The sequence below is a fragment of the Podarcis gaigeae genome, assembly GCF_964106915.1.
Source record: "Podarcis gaigeae genome assembly, chromosome: 16".
NCBI classification, from domain to species: domain Eukaryota; kingdom Metazoa; phylum Chordata; class Lepidosauria; order Squamata; family Lacertidae; genus Podarcis; species Podarcis gaigeae.
In genome coordinates this window covers 33,505,204-33,526,151 of record NC_139693.1, presented here as the reverse complement: position 1 = coordinate 33,526,151, position 20,948 = coordinate 33,505,204, and the positions used below count along the sequence as shown (strand labels likewise).

General features: G+C 44.3%; 1 protein-coding gene across 50 annotated transcripts in view; it reads left to right on the top strand.

Moving 5' to 3' along the window:
• EP400 (E1A binding protein p400) overlaps nt 1–20,948 on the top strand; it is a 74,537-nt gene that overhangs the window by 23,935 nt on the left and 29,654 nt on the right. For 20 of the 50 annotated variants that reach the window (XM_083716670.1, XM_083716669.1, XM_083716673.1 and 17 more), the window contains 16 exons: nt 1,410–1,499; nt 2,634–2,735; nt 4,410–4,603; nt 5,271–5,448; nt 5,584–5,720; nt 9,135–9,304; nt 10,056–10,230; nt 10,356–10,492; nt 11,414–11,600; nt 12,512–12,678; nt 13,883–14,049; nt 15,616–15,873; nt 17,398–17,562; nt 17,972–18,136; nt 18,938–19,035; nt 20,574–20,872. In XM_083716670.1, the coding sequence (XP_083572796.1) occupies nt 1,410–1,499; nt 2,634–2,735; nt 4,410–4,603; nt 5,271–5,448; nt 5,584–5,720; nt 9,135–9,304; nt 10,056–10,230; nt 10,356–10,492; nt 11,414–11,600; nt 12,512–12,678; nt 13,883–14,049; nt 15,616–15,873; nt 17,398–17,562; nt 17,972–18,136; nt 18,938–19,035; nt 20,574–20,872 (2,689 nt within the window). The remainder of the gene's footprint in view (nt 1–1,409; nt 1,500–2,633; nt 2,736–4,409; nt 4,604–5,270; nt 5,449–5,583; nt 5,721–9,134; nt 9,305–10,055; nt 10,231–10,355; nt 10,493–11,413; nt 11,601–12,511; nt 12,679–13,882; nt 14,050–15,615; nt 15,874–17,397; nt 17,563–17,971; nt 18,137–18,937; nt 19,036–20,573; nt 20,873–20,948) is intronic. The other 30 variants (XM_083716677.1, XM_083716691.1, XM_083716674.1 and 27 more) reach the window with 5 other exon arrangements.

Here is a 20,948-nt window from a genome sequence, read left to right as displayed (position 1 = left end):
CCCATTTCACTTAAAGGAATACTGGTCATGCTCAGAGAGACACTCCTCAGCAGGCAAGATACCACATGTGCTCCCCCACATAACCACAGGCAACTCCCTTTGCAGCAGCTAGCTTCTCTGAAACAAACCAACAATATACACACTACTACCACATTCATAAGGGACGTGGGTGGCGCTGTGGGTTAAACCACAGAGCCTAGGACTTGCCGATCAGAAGGTTGGCGGTTTGGATCCCCGCGATGGGGTGAGCTCCCATTTCTTGGTCCCTGCTCCTGCCAACCTAGCACTTCGAAAGCACGTCAAAGTGCAAGTATATAAATACGTACCGCTCCGGCTGGAAGGTAAATGGCGTTTCCATGCGCTGCTCTGGTTCGCCGGAAGCGGCGTTGTCATGCTGGCCACATGACCCGGAAGCTATAGGCCAGCTCCCTCGGCCAATAAAGCGAGATGAGCGCCGCAACCCCAGAGTCGGTCACGACTGGACCTAATGGTCAAGGGTCCCTTTACCTTTACCTTACCACATTCATAATAAAAATAAATAAAAATAGGCATACACAAAAAACAGGAAGCATCCCTTCTGAAAAAAGTAGCAAACAAAAGGTCAGGGAAAACACCACATCCTAGTTTCCCCTCCATTTCTCAAACTTACTGGGTAATGGCAGCATTACCAGGAGTTTTAGCAGGAGGGTGGAAAGCTCAGATTCCTCTCCAGCTGCCCCACTCTCTCCCTTTCCTTTTAAAAACGTGAAGGGAAGAAGGCAGGGCAGCTTAGAAGAAGAAGAGTTTGGATTTGATATCCCGCTTTATCACTACCCAAAGGAGTCTCAAAGCGGCTGACATTCTCCTTTCCCTTCCTCCCCCACAACAAACACTCTGTGAGGTGAGTGAGGCCGAGAGACTTCAGAGAAGTGTGACTGGCCCAAGATCACCCAGCAGCTGCATGTGGAGGAGCAGGGAAGTGAACCCGGTTCCCCAGATTACGAGTCTACTGCTCTTAACCACTACACCACACTGGCTACATCTTGTTATCCAGCTAGTCCAGTTGTTGCCCAAGTTTAAAAATAAAAAAAGTTCCAACCTTTAAAAGGTTTAAGACTTAAAGAGAATATCAGCATTTTAGCTGGTGCTAAGGGTAAGTGTGTGTACGTATCTGGGGGTGCCGTGGGGACCCCAGCTCTTGGAGTTGGTGCCTACAATAGATGCTGGTCCTTATTAATGGCAGTGCAACTTAGGTGAATGTATTATGAATGGGTGTATCTTTATCACTATGTTTGATTTTTAGTTCTTTTTACAGGGGCAGGGTGGGAAGGCTATATATTGTAATGCTAAAGGTGACAAGCTGAATCTTATGCCAGCAACATGCAGCTTCCTACATCAACTTGATACATTGAATTTGTGTTGTCTTCTAGTTGAAGATGAAGAGGAAACCATCGAAGAGCAGGAAGCTAAAGAAGGCAATGTCAATCATCAAAGTGAGCTATCCACTTTGGCAAAAGAAGGTGAGTCCAAAGACTTCTGAATAGCATTTCCACTGAATGACTGAGAATATATGCCTGGAATATATGCCTGAGAATATATCTCTTTCTCTTTGCATACTGCTTTCAGCCTTAGCATCACTGATATTCTTGTTGACTTATTTGGAGAGGTGGTAGGCTAGACACTTTTGGAGTTCAAAACGCTTTCCAATTCATATGTTGGAACATGACACAGACAAGAAATGCATGATGGTCTGGTTCACACATAGTGAATGGTTTACTGTGAACACGCTGATCTTTATGTTGTTTCATTCCTCCCTGCTAGTGCACGGAGAAACAAACCACAATCCTTGGCTTAGTCTTCCATCTGTAGCAGAGAATTCTGGTTTGTTTTGCTCCAAACAAACCATGGCTGGCAAACCAAGAACAAACGTTGACTTATCACTATGGTTTGTTTTGTGTGAAACAAACCATAACCTCCGGTTTGGACATAATGCTAAGTTATTGTGTGTGTAGCAAAGGAGGTTAGTCAGGATCTGGAGTCTTTCTCTCTACCCTCCCCCTCCGCTTCCCATCATCCATAGATGCTCCTTTGGTTAGACTTGGTCATACTACTCCATATTGGTTTGAGCACTGATGAGACCAGCTGTGGAAGGAGCATGGAGATCCAGTTGAATCTCCAAGAGAGGTGATAGGGAAGGAGTGGTGTGACATACTCAGAATGCCCGTGGCTGAGAAAAAGAAATCCAGAAGGAGGCTGAACCACCTTCCCCCTGGTCAGACTCTGCATCTGTGAATGAGTCCTCTTTTTCCTCTCTCAGCCCTCCCAGTGCCTGTGGGAACTCTGCTCTCCGGTGACCCTGGGCATATAATCTCATTTGTGATCTTAATTAAATTGAAGCTTGAGAATCCAGACCAAAAAATTGTGTTTTCTGCTCTAGAAACGAATACCTTCCAAAATGACATCGCTCCATCCATCTGCGAAACATTTTTTGAAAGTGCTCTGTTGATGTTAACATGAAAGCCTTGCGTGGATGTTAATTAGGAAGTACCCTTTTAAAAATAACATTGTCCTGTCTAAAATGGTTTTCGTCGTGCTCTGCTTTGGTGCTAAGTAACTGCAATGGCATCACACTTTGCTTTTTCAATCTCATTCAGCTGAACTGTCTTTGGATGATTTGGTGAAGATGTATGAAGGTGCCTTTGCCGAGAATTTTCACTGGCCCCAGCCAAAGCTTGAAGAAGAGACTAGTGAAGAAGGTATATTTTGGTGGCGTTTCATTCCAAAATACCATTGAGCTGCTCTGACCTTTTTAGGGAAAATGTTTTGCATCCACAGTTCCGCAGATTTTTTATTTATTTTTAAAATTTAAGTAGCCTACCTTCATCCTGTGTCCTTGGGATGGTTAATATAATAATACTTCATATTGATGTAGATCTTTAGAATGTCTAGGAATCAACGCAACAGCTCTGTCAGCATTATAATCCTCTTATCGCAGATGATGGGTGGAATTAAAGCTGAGTATGAGAGTCTTGTTTAAGGCCACCTAGTTGCAACCTTGGAAATTTGAACTATAAGGGCATATTCGTTCTTAAACTGCTACAATACACCAACAGTGTATTTGCCCACGCTTTAACGTTAGGAAGGTTGCAGGGGAGGAAGACAAAGGAGAGAAGAGAATTCAAAGCATGTGTAAACAATTAGCAATCTTTCCTCAGTTATGCATGTTAACAGGGATTGGACGTACTCATGTGCACAGGATCCCTTTTTTTTTTTTAATAATATTTTTTATTAGTTTTATGAAATACAGAAAAAAGAATAAAGCACATATTATAAAAGTAGAAAAAGAAAGTTACAAATTTTCTTGTTCTTTTTTCCAAATCTACTGGACTTCCCCGCGTCCTCCCAACCCTGCATTCTCTGTGATACATAACATCTGCAATTTGTTAACTTGTTTCAATACTTATTGTATCTTCCATTTTATCATGTTACCCAATTTCAAATATATTATGACCCAAATCATGTACGTTTTCATTTTAACACAATAAAGTTGTTTCATTATTCTATCTCTGACTTCTTGTACCTTAATTTCCATTTCTTTAATTTAACATTACTGAAGCTAGAATTTCCTAAAAGGTGCGTTTTTTAACATTCATACAACTTATAATATTTTTCCAAATAGTCTTTAAATTTTTTCCAGTCCTCCTCAATTGTTTCTTCTCCCATGTGCACAGGATCCCTACAGTGTGCATTTGTCCCATGCATTTTTGTTTAGTTGGTGGCCGCCACAGGAAGTGATCAGGCTGCGTTACTTAACAAAGCATGATTTCTTCCTTTTTTTCTCAGCGGTAGGGCAGTGTGGGGTGTGTGAATGTGCCAGCCTTTTCCAAAGGCCCTTTCACAATCCTGCTGTTTAAATTTTATTTTGTTCTCTTTATTGTTTTGTTTAGAAGTGCAGCAGCTTGTAAGAGGGGAGTTAGTCTGAGAAAGACTGACTTTCTCAAGGCCACCCAGTGAGCCTTGTGGAAGAGCATGGATTTGAATCCAAGACCAGCTCTGCACTATATTTCCTGACAGTGGAAAGGGCTTCATGCTGTCTCCTGAAGGCCTGCATGCTGAGATGGAATGCCATCTAAACCAGGCGGGGTAGATAACCTGTGGTCCACTTTTGGGGCTCCCAACTTCCACCAGCCTTGCCTATTGGCTGTGCTAGTTGAGCTGTATATGGAAGTTGGTCTCTCCAAAACATCTGGAGCATCACAGGTTACCCTTTCCTGATCTAGGTCACTGGGTTATTGTTTATGATCCCATTCTCACCTGGATTCAGTGTCTTGGATTCTAGTATGTGCAATATCTAGTTTTTTCACGTGTCAGGTGTTATTCTGCCGATTCTGCCTGTGCAAAATTGATTGTTTGGTGTATTGTTTTTTCAGAGATGGAAGACCACACAGCTGAAAGGGAGAGTGTCCAGAAGGAAGTTATCCTGATCGATTCTCTCCTTAGCATTGATCAGTATAAGGGCACTGAGAGAGCAGTTCCTACTAAGAAACACGGGAGGGACATCGCAGAGGTAGCAGCTGCAGCAGAAGCGCTTTTGCCAAAAGGCAGTGCCCGGATCACAACTTCGGTAAGTATTTTCTGTTCCATTTGTGGCAAACAGTTGACTGCATGTAGACATGTCCCCACCGCATTCTTGCAGTGCAGTTCTAAACTCATTGGCTCAGAAGTGAGACCTTCTATGTTTAACGACACATTCCCCCCAGATAAGTGTGCACAAGATTGCTGTCTTAACTGCTCCTATCTGCTGCTTTCTTCTTGCAACCCCCCCCCCCGAATCCATAGTTGTACAAGTGTAAAAGTGATCTTTAGTTTGAATGCTCAGCAATCTTACAAAACTGTTTCCTCCGTGGAAGCCTAAGAATTGATATGAAGGTGTCATTTTTGTTCAATTGACCATTTGAGTGCCCCTGGAATTCCTTTAACATTTGTATTATGAAAGAATTCTGCAATGGTGGGGGTAATGCTGCTAGATAGAAAGTGGCGGTAGGCTAAACAGAATTGCCCCATATTTGAAAAAACAAATATCCACCGGCATCCAAGACAAGTTCTTTGTGAACTGCTCTGAGATCTGAGGATGAAGGGCGGTATACTACTACTAATTCTGTTTGAGAAGGGGAAAACTTGTCTAGATCTTTAGAAATAAACTTTACTACTTTAGTAAAAAGCTGCTGGTTGTCCTGTGAAGGAATCTTGGAAGTTTTTAAAGTGTGGGGCTGCGTGTCATTTTGTTGCAGGTTAAATACAACACTCCTCCCCTCTTGTACGGCTCCCTTCGAGAGTACCAGAAGATCGGATTGGACTGGCTTGCCAAGCTGTACAAGAAGAATCTCAATGGCATTTTGGCAGATGAAGCCGGGCTTGGCAAAACGGTGCAAGTTATTGCCTTTTTTGCACATCTGGCGTGTAATGAGGGTAAGCCGGCCCTCTGCTTTGCGGCTACTATTTACTGAAATGGGAAATGGTCCAGGGCTGGCTTTCATGCCAGTGTTGGGCTCCTCAGAAGTGAACAGCTCTCCTACATCCCTCTCCTTCTCTTCCCTTTGCCAGGTGACTGGGGCCCTCATCTCATTGTTGTTCGGAGTTGTAATATACTGAAGTGGGAGCTTGAACTGAAGCGATGGTGCCCTGGGTTGAAAATCCTGCTCTACATTGGCAGCCAGCAAGAACTTCGAACAAAAAGACAGGTACAGCACTCTGTAGATATTAAAAAAAAAAATTCAACATCTGACAGCTGAGCAAAATTCCACCTATATTTCTTATTCACTATAGCTATGCCCCATCTTCCAGCTGAGATGGGCTTAGCAAGCAAGTAGCTTACAAAAATTAAAATCCAAAATATATGTGCAATATATTAGGAATAGTGTATGTACATTTCAGGCTCTTTTGGCCCCTGGCAGTTGGATTTCAGACTCCAGGTTCCAGGCTTTTGCCTGTAAAGGAGGAGTGGGGGAGCATCAGACCTGGCAGACAAATGTGTCCCTTCAGGCCTCTAGCCTTTGGAAATCTCCGCAGGTCAGATCTCCTTCCCAGGGCTCAATCCTTAACTGGATCACTATGTAGTTTTGCTTAGCTGAAATGTCTCCTTGAAATCTGATAATGCCCCTTGCTTACCTGGATAGAGGATACAGAAGGGTGTGTAAGTATGTGTAGAAACTAGCATGCAGTACAAAGGCAAAAATTCACATTTGTTGTCCATATTTGCCTCTGGCCATGCCCGCCACATGCAATTTGCCTCCAGAGGATTGCAAAGAAGGAAAAGTGGCCCTTAGGCTGAGACAGGTTCCCTACCCATGCACCAGAGGGATGAGGCAGGTTGACCTGGGCTGTTGAGTAGCAAATGGTGCCAATTCACAGAGATAACTGCCTTCCATTGACCTGAAGGCCTCTTCTGACCCCTGTCGTGAGACACAGTCCACATTCCCCAATCTGTGGCCGCGGACGGTGTGGCCGTGAAGCTCACTGGGTGACCTTGGGTCAGCACCACCTCTCAGCCTAACCTACCTTGCATGGTTGTTGTGGGGATTAAATGAGGAGCAGGAGAACCATGAGATCCTTGGAGAAAAAGGTGGGATATAAGTGCAATAAGAAAATAAATTGGTTGCCTTTATATCCCCCCCACCACCTTCCTTAGAGTTGCTCAGAGCAGCACTTAATTAAGTATTGGTGAATTTGGCTCCTTGCAGGAGATTCCCTGTAGTAGTTTAGATCAAGAGGAAGGGTCAGGAGTTCAGTTGTAGAATATGTACATTGCACACAGAATAATAATAATAATAATAATAATAATAATAATAATAATAATAATAATAATAATAATTTTTTATTTATACCCCGCCCTCCCCAGCCAAGGCCGGGCTCAGAGCGGCTTACAAGCAATAATAAAAACAAGATGAATGATTACAACTTAAAAACAAAAATGAAATACAACATTAAAATAATGGAACATTAAAATATTAAAATGTAGCCTCATCGCAGGAGGAGAAGGAAAAGAAAAAAGAGAGGGAGGGAGGGAATCAAATTGGCTCCAAGCCAAAGGCCAGGCGGAACAACTCTGTCTTACAGGCCCTGCGGAAAGAAATCAGATCCTGCAGGGCCCTGGTCTCATGAGGCAGAGTTGAAAAGGCCCTGGCTCTGGTTGAAGCCAATCTAACTTCCTTAGGGCCTGGGACCACTAGGGTGTTGTTATTTATGGACCTTGAGGCTCGTCGTGGGGCATACCAGGAGAGGCGGTCCCGTAGGTACGAGGGTCCTAGGCTGTGAAGGGCTTTAAAGGTCAAAAGCAGCACCTTAAATCTGACCCTGTACTCCACCGGGAGCCAGTGCAGCTTGAAAAGCACTGGGTGAATATGCTTCCATGGCAGAGACCCCGTGAGGAGCCTCGCTGCAGCATTCTGTACCCGCTGGAGTTTCTGGGACAGCTTCAAGGGCAGCCCCGCATAGAGCGAATTACAGAAGGCCTGGAGTTTAGTCCACAGCATCTCCATGGAGGGTTCTGAAGGTCTGAAAACCCTGGGAGCCCCTGTGTGTCAGTATAGACAAGATTGAGCTAGATTTTGTTGTTGTTTAGTCGTTTAGTCCTGTCCGACTCTTTGTGACCCCATGGACCAGAGCACGCCAGGCACTCCTGTCTTCCACTGCCTCCCGCAGTTTGGTTAAACTCATGCTGGTAGCTTTGAGAACACTGTCCAACCATCTCGTCCTCTGTCGTTCCCTTCTTCTTGTGCCCTCAGTCTTTCCCAACATCAGGGTCTTTTCCAGGGAGTCTTCTCTTCTCATGAGGTGGAGCCTCAGCTTCAGGATCTGTCCTTCCAGTGAGCACTCAGGGCTGATTTCCTTAAGAATGGAGAGGTTTGATCTTCTTGCAGTCCATGGGACTCTCAAGAGTCTCCTTCAACACCATAATTCAAAAGCATCAATTCTTTGGCGATCAGCCTTCTTTATGGTCCAGCTCTCACTTCCATACATCACTACTGGGAAAACCATAGCTTTAGCTTTGTTGGCAAGGTGATGTCTCTGCTTTTTAAGATGCTGTCTAGGTTTGTCATTGCTAAGGCAGTTTGGTGTAAGGTAGCTTTCCATGTTCCTGTTTTATCTATGGAGCTGCACACCTCAACAGGGACTTTGATTTGGGTTTGCAACCTTATTTAACAACAAATTATTTAGCCCTTGAAGTAGCCAGGACTTTTCTCTTCCTTGCTCTCAAGTCTGAATTCAAGTCAGATTCTTGAGAAGGCAGGCCAGATGGGCATGATTTCTTGTACCGAATCTGGGTGTTTTTCGCTTTCCTTACATTCGCCAGGGGCCTTAGCAAGAAAATACAATACGAACATATGAAGGTGCCTTTATTCTGTAAGACTTAACAGTTCATTACTGTGTTTGGCGGTAGCTCTCTTCAAGAGCACTGGCAAAGGTCTTTCCTAGCCTTGCTGTCTGGGATCTTTTCAGCTAGGGAATCAGTTTGCAATCAGTTTGCAAAACTTGTTCTCTTATCCCTGGGCTCAATGGCCCCCTTTGCCAGGTAGATCCTGCTTATTTGCTGTTGCCTGGAGAAGCTGCAGTTCATTGGGAAGGAGCTGCTGCAAGAATTCCCAATCCCTTTGCAGAGTCTAAAGAGCAGGGGCCTGCCTGAGGGAAGAAAGTGTATTGCTGATGGATAATTATTTAAATGAACATCCTCAAGGCAGCTTAGAACAGAGCAATAAGATGCAATAATAAAAACCAGTGAACATTGTCAATCGAATCCAAAGGGAACAGTAAAAATAAAAAATCATTACTCTCTCTAACACTGTACTAAATGCTTAGTGGTTTATCAAGTATGCTTTAAAGTGCAGTGAGATTTCTGGAAAGAAAAGGCCAGGGGAAATCCTCAAGTTGTCTCAAAGGGGGGGCAGCCAAAAGACTGATATTCACCACCCCCTTGCTCTTCATCCATCTTGCCTGCCTGCCTGCTGCCACATGTATGAATGCCCTTATTTTGAATAAAGCCATAGGCTTGGGAAGTTCTGTCTTCTGCCTGTAAGTTTTGACAAGTATAGTCATCTCCCTCCCTCCCTCCCTCCCTCCCTCCCTCCCTCCCTCCCTCCCTCCCTCGTTTTTTCCAGGAGTGGACGGAACCCAACCGCTTCAATGTGTGCATCACATCCTACAAGCAGCTCTTCAAAGGCCACCAAGCCTTCACAAAGATGCGATGGAAGTACCTCATTGTTGATGAGATGCAACAGATCAAAAACATGACGGAGAAACACTGGGAAGCACTTTTCAGTCTCCGCAGGTCTGACACATGTAGAAGTCTTGCACCTTGCACTTCATAGTACCTTATGTTGGTCTAGGACAGTGGTGGATAGCCTGTGGTCTTGCAGATATTGGTGAACAACTTCAGTTCCCATTATTCCTGACAGTTGGCCGTGGTGGCTGTGCGATCCTTGTTTGGACTAGGAAGAAATCTGTGGGTTGAAAGGGGGGGTGAAATTGCTAAATGGGACATCCCAAGTACAGGTGAGCACAGCATTCAATAGCACAGGACTATATTGTCTTACATGAGAGGTTGGAGTGCAGATGAGCATAAGCTGAAGACTTGTTCCCATCATACTGAGTTCTCAAAATAACATCTAAGGCCAGGGCCAGATTATATCTTTGCCATGTGATTGTCTGTTCTGAAACAGCTGCAGGGAGATAGATCTGAACCACAGCATGTGGAGAGGGGGCGTGTTGGCACCTTTGCAGTCAAGTAGCAGCTGGACGGTGTATTTTTTGTCAAGAAAATTGGAGTAGCTGTTGTGTCAGTTCTAATTGGGGAACCCAATTGCAGTTGCTATTTCTAAGGGAAACCTAAGCCAGGCATAGATAATCACATGACAACTTTATTGTTAATTCCTGGTCTTAACTGGGGCCTGAATGTGTTTCCTTTTTACCTGTGTGGGGTTTTTTCCCCTCTTGATTTTATTTACTAGTTCTAGTAAATTGCTAGATGGACACCAGTGGGATAACTGTCCTTTCATAGCATTTTGAACTGTTTTTCACAGTCAGCACCGCTTGCTCCTAATTGATACACCTCTGCACAACACATTGATGGAATTGTGGACCATGGTGCACTTCCTGATTCCAGGAATCTCCAAACCTTACCTGGATTTCCCAGTAAAAGCAGCCAATGAGGAGAATCAGGATTACTGCCACAAACTTGTCATCAGGTTACACCGAGTGAGTGACCTGACTTTGGTCTGAGCGCATGCATGGCTCTCCCAGCTTCGCTTTAGTAATATGGTTTAATTTAATGAAGACAATATTTATGTTAACTTGTTTTTTCTATTTTCACCCGCCCCCAGATGATCCAGCCGTTTATTTTGCGAAGATCGAAAAGAGATGTTGAAAAGCAGTTAACCAAAAAATATGAGCACGTGCTTAAGTGTCGGCTTTCAAACAGACAAAAACTGATGTATGAAGATGTCATTCTGCAGCCGGGGTATGAGATATGCAATTTGTTGAACATGTCGGTTATGCAGTTCACAATGCAGAAATGATTGCGTTTAATGTGCTAACCAACTCTTTAGCCACCTTCAAATAATAGGATGTAGTTTAGTTGTAAGCACCTGCACAGAAAGCCTTGTTGCTGCTTTATTCCTCTTCCTGTGCAAGCTGCAAAATGAACCAGGAATCATAATTTCATGTTGCATTCAAATTAGGAAGTGTGGTTGAGGACTTCTAAATGAGCCAGATTCAGAAACATGGTTTAAAAATTGGATTCTGAATCTTGCTCATTTGGGAAGCCTTTAAGCAAACCTAGGTGGTTTGCATGTAACAGGAAAGTATGGTTGACTAGTGATTTCCTGGTTTGCTTAGCTTGTGTGAAAGGAGGAACAGACTGGCTGCAAAGAGCACACATAACTCATGTATATTATGGCATATTAAGTCAGAATTTAGTCTGTATTGTAGCAAGGGTTAGGGGGGAAAGGAGTCCTAGCTACAATTTTAACGTAGCTTTTAGAACTATAATTGAATCATGTGAGTCCTGGTCAACACATGCTCAGAATGAGGTAGAATGGGCTGCATCTCTTCACTCATCAGGTGTGGAGACTTGCAATATGGAATGTGTACCTGTATTAAAAATGCCTTCACTACAGATCTAGGAAGAGTGCCCACTGTTGCAGAATTGCTTAAGCTAAGCTGCTGTGGATCTGATTAGTGTATTGATGGGAGGCTGACTCGTGTCTCATGTAAGCTTCTTTGAGCTTTCCAAAGAAAAGTGGGATACAAGTACTGTGTAATAAATTAACGTTTGAGAATCTGCACCACAGCCATAAAACACTGGTTCAAGCGATGAAGGATGTTTCATGGGGCTTTCTTAACATTTGATTCAAGTTGACATGCTTCTTTCCTTTGGCAGAACCCAAGATGCTCTAAAAAGTGGGCATTTTGTCAGCGTTCTTCATGTTCTGATGCAGCTGCAGAAGATCTGCAACCATCCTGATCTGATAAGCCCTCGGCTCTCCAGTTCCTCCTATGTCTCAGAGACACTGCAGTATAGAACTGCTTCGCTGGTCTTAAAAGCACTTGAACGTGACGTTTGGAAGGTGAGTCGAACAGTGGACAGGGATTGGGAAGCTGTGGCTCTGCGGATGTTCTTGGACTCCCATCAGCCCCTGCCAGTATGGAACAAGGATGATGGGAGTTGTAGTTCAGCAGCATCTGGAGCAGGGTGGTCCAACGTTTCATACCAAGTGGACTGCAAGAGTACTTTGACATGGAACCTGCAGGCCACATACTGCCTTGCGTGCGCAGTGATGGGAGGGGAGAACAGCAAGACCAAACTTTGACAAGCTTGTAACTCTATTTTAAAAGAAGAAGAGAGATTCATCTGGCATGACTTGTTTTTGTGAAACCCATGCCGGATCTTAGTAATCTCAGCATCCTTTTTTAAGTGCTCACAGACCGACCATTCAATTATCTGTTTTATGACCATTCCTGCTTTACTCAAGGGCATTGTAGAGGGTGATCTTTACAAGCCTGCTTCTGTCTACACAGAACAGCATAGCATCTTCATCAGATAGTTAGTAGCACAATGTTGGGAACTGGCCTCATCTATAGAATTCAGTGGCAGTCACTCAGAGATCAGGATCCAGCACTCTCCCTATGAAGATTCACTGTTGCTTTTAATACAGAAATTGAAAACAATTTCTATTCAGGCAGCCTGTCACTTTTTAATATTTTTTAATTAGGCCCCTCATTGACTGTTTGAATTTTTGAATGTGTGGAATTGTAATGGTTCTTCATATAATGTGGTACGCTGCCTTGACAAGTTTGTCTGGAAAGGTGCCCCCAAAAATACTTCAAGCAACTAACTTGGTGGGTTTTAAACATTTAAATTATTATTTCATTGATGTTTCTTGGGTTTGTTTTGTTTTGTGAACAGAAGAGTAGGTTATAAACGATAACGTTGGATGAGTGGTACTAATGCTTTAAATTTCTCTTTGTCTACCTGTAGGATACGGACCTGAGTCTCTTTGATTTGATTGGGATTGAGAATAAAATGACTCTGTATGAGTCACAAGTGCTGCCAAAGCAAAAAGTGACCAGAAAGCTCATTGAGGAAATATACACCTCTCCTCTACCTCCCGCAAGGCCTAATCCAGTGAAGTTGAAGCCAAGCAGGTATGCAGCTTTTAAAACAAGCCTTGAAAACCCATTTAATTTGAGCAGCTATTCAGTTGAGGCATTGAGCTGGGCATTTGACTGTTTAATGGCTTATGTCGCTGCTGGTTTGAAATTATTTCTGAAGGGAGGGAACACCCCCCCCCACGTGTGTGCCCCCAAAATGTACTCCAGAGTGCTGGGGGGGGGTCTAGTGGAGCAGATGCAGAGGGTGAGGTACAGATGGAAGGAGAAGAAAGGGAAGCTAACATTGGGAGTAATGCAATTAGTTTACATGGGTTTTACTGAGCGTTCTGCTGGACTGTGAAATGATTTTAGACTGCTGTTTCTAATGGTTTAGTTTTATTGGAATGAGGCTTTGGGTTTGTCTGTTTTTAATGTTTTATTTATGTTTTCAAGCTGCCTTTAGAAGTGCTATTCCCTAAAAGGCAGTATGGAAAAATGTTCTAATAAACTGGGACTCAATTGCACATATTTTTCATTGGGGGGGGGCAAAGTGGTATCTGTTCTGTTCTTTAAAGTTTATGTTTGTTGTGCACTGCCTAGAGTGCCCTGTGACTGAAAGGTGATTTGTAAAAGCTACTTTCAAATCATTCTGTTTACTGTAATGATAACCACGTCCCATGTTGTACCGTATTTTTCGCCCTATAGGACGCACTTTTCCCCCTCCAAAAATGAAGGGGAAATGTGTGTGCGTCCTATGGGGCGAATGCAGGCTTTCGCTGAAGCCTGGAGAGCGAGAGGCATCGGTGGGCACCGCCCCCTCTCGCTCTCCAGGCTTCAGGAAGCTTATCTGCAAGCCTTGCAAGCCCGGGCAGAAGCCTACAGCCCGAAGTACGGGGCGCCCTCCGGAGGACGCCCCGTACTTCTGGAAGGTGTCCGCAAGCCTCGCGCGCCCGACGGGAGGTCCCGCCGGGCGCTTAAGGCTTGCAGGCAGCAGCCTGTTCTGGGGGCTGGGGTCGGGGGAAGCTCGGGCTTCCCCCACACCAGCCCCGTGCCTGGGGGGGAAAATATTTTTTTTTCTTTATCCCCCCCCCCAACTAGGTGCGTCTTATGGGGCGGTGCGTCCTATGGGGCGTAAAATACGGTACTTTTAAGCTATGCAAGTGCTTCTGTTCTGTTGTCCAAAACTGTAATTCAGAACGAGGTTTTGTTAGTGTTGTGCTTGTGGGAGGAGGTAATAAGTAACGCCCAACCTTTTCAGGTTGTTCCAACCCGTTCAATATGGGCAGAAGCCTGAAGGCAGAATTGCGGCTTTCCCCAGTGCTCAAGTGCAACAGCGCACAGTGACGACAGCTACGGTGGCTCAACAGGGGCAAGTGCGTGGAAGGTCACCTGTAGCTACAGTGTCTGCAAATCAAGGTATGAAAGGTATTGCCACTCTAGTTTTCTTCTGGGTCTCAGATATACCAGTCTGATAAATTGAAATTGTCCTCCCACCTGACTACAAGTATGGCCATTTCTTTACAACTAAACTGCCAGGTTAAAGCTGTGCACTGAGTGGATCAGGGTGAAATTTAACACAGTTGTGATGGTGTACGTGCTTCCTCTCAAACTCTGTTCATCACTCTTTCCTGTGTTTACCACGCCATCGGAAAGCTGCCCAAAATAGGTTGACGGGGAATTTTTGTGTGTGAAATGCGAAGTATTTGACTTAGGTTTGCTGCCTTCCAACCTAAGCAGGGTCCTGTTTTAGCAGTTTGAAATTGGCTCTTAGTTGCATGCAGTTGTGGTCCTCAAAATGTGAGGTGAGCCTCCCTGAGAAGAGATTTAAGCTATGTCCTGACCACACCACTTTTTTGTGGGTGCTGACCTTTTCTGCCACCTGAAAAACGAAGCACCGTAGGCCTACACAACAGTTCGTTTTGAGATCAAGTGGAGACCACTCCACGATTTTTCACGAGCTGCTCTCTGAAAGCTTTTGAACCAGTTAATGGGACAAACATACTACTATGGTAACAGTTCTTTGGGGGCTATGCCAATATTAGGATATGGTTAGCGAACTGTGTGTTGTTTTTTTTAATGCTTTCCCATGGCAAGAGCTCCTTGTCACATTGAGAAAAAGGATTCTAGCCTAGTCTGTTTGCTGATGTGCTAGTTTTCTATGTGCAAGGAACCCTTGAGGTGGGAAGAACATTAAGGCCTCTGAATACCAGTCACTGGGAAGAGAGTTGTTGTGCTCAGGTTGTGCTTGTGGGTTTCCCATAGGCACCTGGATGGCTGCCACGAGAACAAGACGTTGGACTAGATGGGCCTTTGGCCTAATCCAGCAGGGCTCTTCTTAAGATGCTGATCTTTAGTATGCTGTTTTCACCTTCACTGCCCTGGGAAGCATGATACCATATGCATGGGGGTGGGGGAGATTTCTAATGCAGGATATTAAAGCCTGCACTCTTTTTGCTTGCAAAGTCCTGGAAGGCTTGCACCATATTCCTCCACTCCCCCGGTGTTTCCATTAGCTCGGAGAATGAGCACTGTAAGATTTTATCAGCCTTAGTTATACTGGCAGTGGGGCAGGGGCATAATTCCAATTTGTTCATTGGGATCTTTGATTTTTGTATTAGATTTTGTCCGAGCAGCTCATCTTTGGCACAGCTTAAGAACCCCACATCCTACAATACTAACAGCCGTGGAAACAAAACTAATAGCCGGTTGATGATTTTGTGACCACCTAAAGTTGCGTGTATGTGTGTGTGTGTGTGTATAATGAGCAGACGGGCCTAATTGATAACACATGTAGTTTTCCATGACTTCTGTGACCCAGTTGGTATTTACGTTGCTGGTTGTTGTTATAGCCTGTGAAAACAGAGGATTTTGCAGCACTTCTGTACCTGTTTTGTTTTGTTTTTTTAATTACAAAAAAAATCTCCAATGCTATAACCCTTAAAAAGCGGACTGAATCTAACAGCTTGCACAACCCAACCTTATTGATTGCAGCCTCCGCAGCCGTCTCCTCCGCAGCTCCACAGTTTCAGACAACTCAGTCTTCCATCAGTGCTCCTCCAAGACAGCAGCCAGCAGTGACCTTCACAGCAGCAACTAGCCCGGCCAATCCTGCGAAACTGCGGGGTCAGACCACTGTGCAGGCCTTACAGCTAGGCCAGGCCCAGCCACAGGCCCCCCCGCACACCATCCAACAGAGTGTGCTGCCTCAGAGGCTGGTATTGACCTCTCAGGCTCAGGCACGGTTGCCTAGTAAGTGCCCCAACTCCCCTCCCCACCCCACCTCCCCTCTACAGGTTTCTCCCACTTTTTTATTTTTTATTTTGTTTCCAAAGCTTCCCTGAGGTTAAGTTATTAGGCACCCTAAAAAAAATGTGTACAGAATGATTTTGTTGTGGTGGCTTGTTTTGTGTTTTTTTTGTTTTTGTTTTATTAAACACAACTCCCCCCCCCTCACTCTTGAGTAGCCTTGCTCACTGTTTTCCACTGCTTATATGACCATGGAGAAAGGTCCCAAATTTAGATGAGAAAAAAATAATAATAGAAGAAAAAAAATTGCTGTGGACATAACATTAGCGGTGTCAACTTAATCTCTTCATTTCTGCATGTTTCCTTCGCTGGCCAGACTTCTTTTGGACCCGGAAACAACTTCTACTCCCCCTGCCTTTTTTCTTTCCTGCAAAGCTCTCCTCTTCCTAATTTGACTCTCTTTTCTTTTTTTCTTTCTTTTTTTGAAAACACTAACTTCATCCTGCTAAGAAGGCCTCTTGACTTCCTTGGAGGCGAAAACTGCAGCTGTTAGGTGGAATGGGGAGGGGAACGGTTCAGATTGTATGTGCACTGCCTACAAGCATGTCTAGAGATTATTGAGCACTGATATACTAATGTTTTCATCCCTGGGGGAATAAACTGCCTTTGCAAAAGTTCAAAGATCCATGGTGACTCGGATCCAGAAATTCAGGTGAATTTTTTATTTGGAGCTTTCTCAGTGCATTGAAGCACAGAGCTGTGCTTTCAGATTTAAAAAACCTGTTGCGAATATTTTTCCAGTTGACCTAAATTATTTTATGATTGGTGTTATCATTACTTTAAATCTGTTCTGAGACACCCTAATCACCTGTTTAAAAAAACCCAACAACCATAGTTTAACAATGCAGTTTTTTGAATTAAGTAGATCATGGAACTGATGTGAAACAAACTTGGCACATTTTGAAAATGCATTATAAAATGCTTTCAGTGAAAGTTCTACCACAGGCACGATAATGATTTATTATTTTTGATTTGTTACCTTCCTGTTTGTTGCTTTCTATCAAAAAGGCTTACAGGCAGGGAGTACTGGAAACAAAATTGCTTCAGCCAAGTCACTAAACACTGACAGTCCTGCTGAAATTCTTGGCGTCCCTTGAATGCGTTTTGCTTTTGAAAAGGCAGAGGAGTCCCGCTTAATGACTTTCTACTCTCTGGTTTACAAAGTGTCACATGAGTTTTTTCAGGTTGCTGTTGTTTCCTGCAAAAATGGAAGGGTAACTTCTACACACCGCAACCCCCTGCGTTGTTCTACATTAAAACAAAACAAAAGAAACCTATTTGTTCACCCCCTGTATGCAAGCAGTACCTGTGGAACTTTTATATGACACTTTCCCCCCCTCTGCACTATGTATAATTCTGCATGGAAGCAGCTTCAGCATCAGTTTTACTAACTGGAGTGAGGACAAAGACTGTTTGGAAGGCAGCCCCTCCCCTTAATGTGTGGTTCTGTTCCTCCCCCTCCTCCAGGTGGCGAAGTGGTAAAGATAGCCCAGTTGGCATCCATTGCAGGAGCACAGGGCAGAATTGCTCAGCCAGAGACTCCTGTGACGCTGCAGTTTCAGGGGAATAAATTTACTTTATCCCACAGTCAGCTTCGCCAGCTCACTGCAGGACAACCTCTGCAGCTGCAAGGTATTGTACAAACCTAATTTCAAAAGAGCGCATCTCTCTCTCCCTTTCCAAATGCACACTCTCTCATGCACACAATATACCCACGGCTTGCATCATTTCTGTCCATTCGCTATGTCATCTGGGGCTGTTGGGAATTGGAGTCCAGAACTTCTGAAAGAGCCACAGCTTACCCATCCATGGGCTAAGAAAAGGAGTTGGATTTTTTTTTTCCCGGGGGAAGAGGAGAGAGTCATGTGGCATTGTCACTTTTATTGCCTGCATTTTAAGGATAACTCAAGAGACTTGGAAGTTTTAGGTTTGCCTGCTTTTGTGATGCATGGTGTAAAAAAGAAAACCGGTGGCGGGTTTTTTCCTTGTTAATTTTTGGATCAGTTTATGACCTCTTATGTTTCAATTTCTACCAATGCAGGCAGCGTTCTACAAATTGTGTCAGCTCCTGGGCAGCAGTACTTGCGGCCTCAGGGCCCAGTAGTCATGCAGACAGTGTCTCCGGCAGGGACAGTTCAAAACGCTCTGAACGCTTTGGGAAACCAGCATCCGGCTGGCTTGCCAGCTCCGGCAGTAGCGCAACAAGGTAGGGGCTGTTTCCTGCATGTCTACCTCTGGGACATTTTAAGAAGCAGATTTTTAAAACCATATGGGGATTTTATGGCCTTCCCTCCTCCTCCCCATCCCATAAGTAAATAGGGGAAATGATTTCAATTGGATGAAGCAGATGCAGTTACTTCCCCATCCCTAGACTTGCATCTGCAGCTTGCAGGGCTCTCAACTGGAGCTGTTTCTCTGCGGCCAGCTTTTTACATCCCTTACAAGAACTCCTACACCCCAAAATTCAGGAAACAGTTGAGCCTCTCTCCACCCTTGCCCCTTTCTCCCTCCTGCAAGCTGAATACCACCTCCCCCAGGTAATCATTTGCCCCCACCACAGAAGCTGTGTTTGGACATCGCCATAAACTATGGTTTATTCACGACAGGAGTGGTCCCTCAAGGGATAGTATAAATAAAATAAAATTGCATGCTAGAAATGCAGTGGGCTGGCAGAGGAGAAGTAGAGTATTCTTCACCTCTTACAGCAGCTTATTTAGTTTCCTACACCAGGTGTGCTGCAGGAGCAGACTTTTTCTTCTCCCCAACACAGCATCTAAACGAAGTAGGCTAGCTAGTGGTAGAAGAGGCACAGAATGTCTGTCCTCCCACCTGCCGACCTGCACGGTCTACAATTCCTTGTTCCCTGTGACAACCAGGCATGTGGTTAAATGCAAGGCTGGCCTTGGAATTGCCTTGGGTGGCGTGTGGCATGTTACGGCTTGTAGTAGCTTGAAGTCCTTTGTAAAGAGTGTATTTGGGATGTATAAACACATGGTTTATCTTTAAGTGTGTGTTCTAGGTAGAACAATGGGTGGTACTAATTTAGCTTCGGGGGACTCGGCGTCATCTTTAAAACCTGGCCTTATTCACGGAGGACACTCACAGGTACTTTTACTGATTTTTACTGTGTGCGTTCAGTTGTCAGATGAAATAGCTTCCCTTTCAATTCCTTCGAGGACTGAAAAGTGAAAATAAATGAAGTTGCAATATTTAGCTCTTTGATTTTTCCACTTTACAGTGGTGCCCCGCAAGACGAATGCCTCGCAAGACGGAAAACCTGCTAGACGAAAGGGTTTTCCGTTTTGGAGGTGCTTCGCAAAACGAATTTCCTATGGGCTTGCTTCGCAAGACGAAAATGTCTTGCGAGTTCCTGCGGGGTTTTTTTCCTCCCCCCCTTTTTCCTAAGCCGCTAAGCCGCTTATCAGCTGATCCGCTAAGCCGCTTAACAGCTGATCCGCTAAGCCGCTTAACAGCTGATCCGCTAAGCCGCTTATCAGCTGATCCGCTAAGCTGCTAATAGCGCTAATCCGCTAAGCCGCTAATGGGCTTGCTTCGCAAGACGAAAAAACCGCAAGACGAAGAGACTCGCGGAACGGATTCTTTTCGTCTTGCGAGGCACCACTGTATTTTTGCTTGTCAACAAAGTTGTATGTTGTAGCTTCTAGTCCCCAGGTGTGGGGGGTGTGTGGATACAGATACAGATGCGCTCATGCAGGTGAATTACTTTTGATATAAATTGGGCTTTTAAAGAAGTGAACCCCACCTTTAATTATGTAGAAGCAACTTTTGGCAGATTGGAGAGGGTATGAACATCTTTTAAGTATAGAGAAGGAAAAAATGCAGCTTGGCTCACTTTCAAAAATGGAATTGTGAAATTTGATTTTTGAAAGAGGGACAATGAAAGGTACCCACAGAAATATGAAAGGGAAGCTATGTATTAAACAAAAATAATAATAAAGGAAAATACCTTCTGTCTGATTTGGAAGCTGTATAATGTTCAGTATCAACAAAATAGATGATTGTAACTAGCTGCATTTTATACTGTTAGACCATCTGGCTCAGTATTGTCTGCTCTGACTGGCAGCAGTTTTCTGGGGTCTCAGGAAGAGTTCTTGGCCCTTCCCTTTTCTCTGAGACCTTTTTTTAATGGAAGGTGCTGGGAAACTGAATCTGGGAGCTTCAGTATGCTATGCATGTACACTGCTACTGAATTATGCCCCCACCTGCTAAATTTATGCTTAAGACTAAAATGTAGACTATAACCTTACAGAATTTAATTTAATAGAAGTAGAGCAGAATGGGGGGGGGGGGGGATTTAATTGATTATTCTGGAACAGAATCTACAGAGCGCTCCAGTAGCGATGCTAGCATATAGCTGTATGAATCAGAACTGTTTTGTTGGAGGTTGTGCCAAAAAAGGGGGGGAAGATCCCTTTGCTTTGGGGTACATATGCAGTTGCATTCTTATGCATCTTTGCTTGGAATTAAGACACATTGAATTCAGTGGGACTTACTCTGGGGTAAGTGATTTTAGGATTGTAGTCAAGTAACAGACTTTGAACTCTTTATAGTTCTGATTTTAAAGCTTTCTGCCCATGGTATACACTTTTTTTTGTGGTTTTTTCCAAATTTTTATTACAAAGGAGTCGTTTGAGGAAAAAAACAGGATTCTAAAGGAGCGCCTCGACCGCATCTTTTCTTGCAATGAGCGCCGCTGTTCCCGAGCACCAGTGTATGGCCAGGACCTCATGAGAATTTGTTCTCTAGTGGGGGACAGAAAGATGACCCCTCAGTTTTCCGCTGGAGGCAGCAAATGGAGCTGGGCTGGTTTTGCAAACTGTCTCCTCTCGTCGAATCCCTCTTGGGACCACAGTGATCCACTGCAGGGGATGACACGGACACTGGAGCAGCAGCAGGACTCTCTGAGGGATGCTGTTAACAGGTGATCACTGGAATGTTTCCCTTGCTCTTGATCCTGAAGCTGCTGCTGGCCTTCAGCCACCTCTCATGTTCCTCTT